This window comes from Nicotiana attenuata, chromosome 6 (genome assembly GCF_001879085.1).
Source record: "Nicotiana attenuata strain UT chromosome 6, NIATTr2, whole genome shotgun sequence".
Classification (NCBI taxonomy): Eukaryota; Viridiplantae; Streptophyta; class Magnoliopsida; order Solanales; family Solanaceae; genus Nicotiana; species Nicotiana attenuata.
The window spans coordinates 30301255-30303212 of NC_031994.1; the positions used below are offsets into that span (position 1 = coordinate 30301255).

Genomic DNA, 1958 nt, shown 5'->3' on the forward strand with positions numbered 1-1958 from the left:
CAGTAGAACCATGTTATGTGCAGGATTCAGGGTTCAATTCCATTACTTCAAAGTAGAGGCGGGCCCAGGATTTGAAATTGGCGGGACACCATTATTGAATAAAAATTTGAGCAAATACTAGGATCGGAATTGACTAAAAGTCAAGTTGTGCCCCTAAAATCGACCAATACAATTGCCTAAAATTTGAATTCTAGTATGTCAATGAAAATATAAAACTATTATTTAAGATATATACATACATTTTTTTCTGAATCGTTCAGTTTTTTACGAAGATATGAAGTGCTTTGCAGAATTGTAGCAAAATTTGAAAGATCAGCAGGATATAAAGAAGAATGGGTGGTTTATTAGCAACATCAAAAGATCAACATAACGTAACCAATTCTTTTTTTTTTTTTTTTGTGGAAAGTAAATGAAAAGTAACGTTCTTTATAAAAACAAACCGAAAATGTAAGTGAAAAAGAACAAGAAAGAAAAGAAGAAATCCAAGCTAAGTAAAACTTCATCAGTCCTTAGAAGCAAGCGTCCAACACAAGGCAGCAACACAAGGCAGCAAAACTGCAACAATCAACATCATACCAATATGTTAAACCCAAAAAAAAAAAAGTTGTATAATTATGATTTTAGAGTACTTAATTACCAGCCTTTCCAGAAGCCATCACCCCTGGTCTGAGTTTTGGCCGGAACGGAGGAATCTCCATGACCGTACTCTCTCGTCTGATAACCAGCCGGCGGCGGAGGAGCCACGTAAGCACCCTGTGCTTGCTTTGGATATGGACAAGCAGTCCCTTGTGGAGGATAAGTTCCTGAAAATTAATCAAGAAAACGTATCACTTATAAGTTTATGGTTCCTAAGCAACCTCAAATTAAATTAATATACTATAATAATTGAGTTCAGAGTTATTTACAGATATTTAGTAGATTTCCTTAATTATATATATGTATGTATTGTATGTATATATATAGGGTGTACGCAAAAGGCACGAGGATCCTATGAACTCAAAGGTTGTGCTCTAAATTCGCTACTGATTACTATCCTCGTCTAATCTCCTAAAACCAAAATACCGAAGAGTGATAAAGAATCCAAAATTTAAATTAAATATTATCTTAATTTAAGAAAAATTACCTTGAGACTGGTTGTTATTGTAGCTACTCATCTCGAGAAAGGATGACAAAAAAGACGCTAAATATCAATAAAGAGATGATTTTCTTCTTGAAAAAATACATATAAACTAGTTGGCTATGAATGTATATATAGATGTTGGAATAGGGATTTTCTTTTTTCTTTTTGAAGAAGAATAATAAGACGCGTTTTGGATTGAAAAAAGGAAAGATTGTACGAGTAGAAGTTAACAATTAGGAGTACAAAGCAAAAGAAAAACGACAAATGGTTAAGGCTCTAAAAAATATGCAGGCCGAACGGCAAAACTACTACACTTCTTCCTTAATTTCAATTTTAAAGCCGTTTTAGCTTTTAATGAGAATTTATTAAGCTTCTTCAGAATTTAATTTGCATTAATTAGCGTTTCATTAATTATTGTTTAAGAAGATAACTCATTGACATTTGGTCTTCATTACGTAATGGTACTGACCTCAGTACCATAGAAACGTGTTTCAAGCTATCCGGTCCACTTTAATTGATTTTTTGGCCTTGCTTTTGTAGTTCATAATAAAAAAGTTAACTTCTTTTTTTCAAAGTTGCCCTTGGAGTAAAAAAACCTAGTAGTATCTGTTATATTTCCACTGACCAAATTAAAGAGATATTAAAGGTTAATATGGTCAATTCTATTGTTACTTAATGCTAAAATTTGAATTCCTTAATATGTGTAAAAACAGTCAAAAAAATCAATTAAAGTGGACCGAAGGGAATATTGAAGTTAAAACTAATTTTTAAAAAATTAAAAAAAAAACTAAGTTTTGGTCATTTAAATAAGTGCAGCAATAGCCACTTATAAGCCCGC

The 1958-nt window shown here is 32.1% G+C and overlaps 1 protein-coding gene across 1 annotated transcript; it reads right to left on the reverse strand.

Moving 5' to 3' along the window:
• On the reverse strand, positions 299–1314 carry LOC109228219 (cysteine-rich and transmembrane domain-containing protein A-like). The gene is made up of 3 exons (XM_019393381.1): positions 1124–1314; positions 638–803; positions 299–555 (listed from the first exon to the last, which is right to left on the reverse strand). Exons 1-3 carry the CDS (start codon positions 1152–1154, stop codon positions 510–512), a joined length of 243 nt encoding a protein of 80 aa, XP_019248926.1. The 5' UTR covers positions 1155–1314; the 3' UTR covers positions 299–509.

Excerpts from the sequence above, each read along its gene's own strand:
- LOC109228219 (XM_019393381.1), bottom strand. The coding sequence starts at position 1,154 with ATGAGTAGCTACAATAACAACCAGTCTCAAG. Across the intron at positions 804-1,123 it reads CAATAACAACCAGTCTCAAG|GAACTTATCCTCCACAAGGG; the intron begins GTAATTTTTCTT and ends ATTAATTTTCAG. Across the intron at positions 556-637 it reads GATGGCTTCTGGAAAGGCTG|TTTTGCTGCCTTGTGTTGCT; the intron begins GTAATTAAGTAC and ends TGATTGTTGCAG.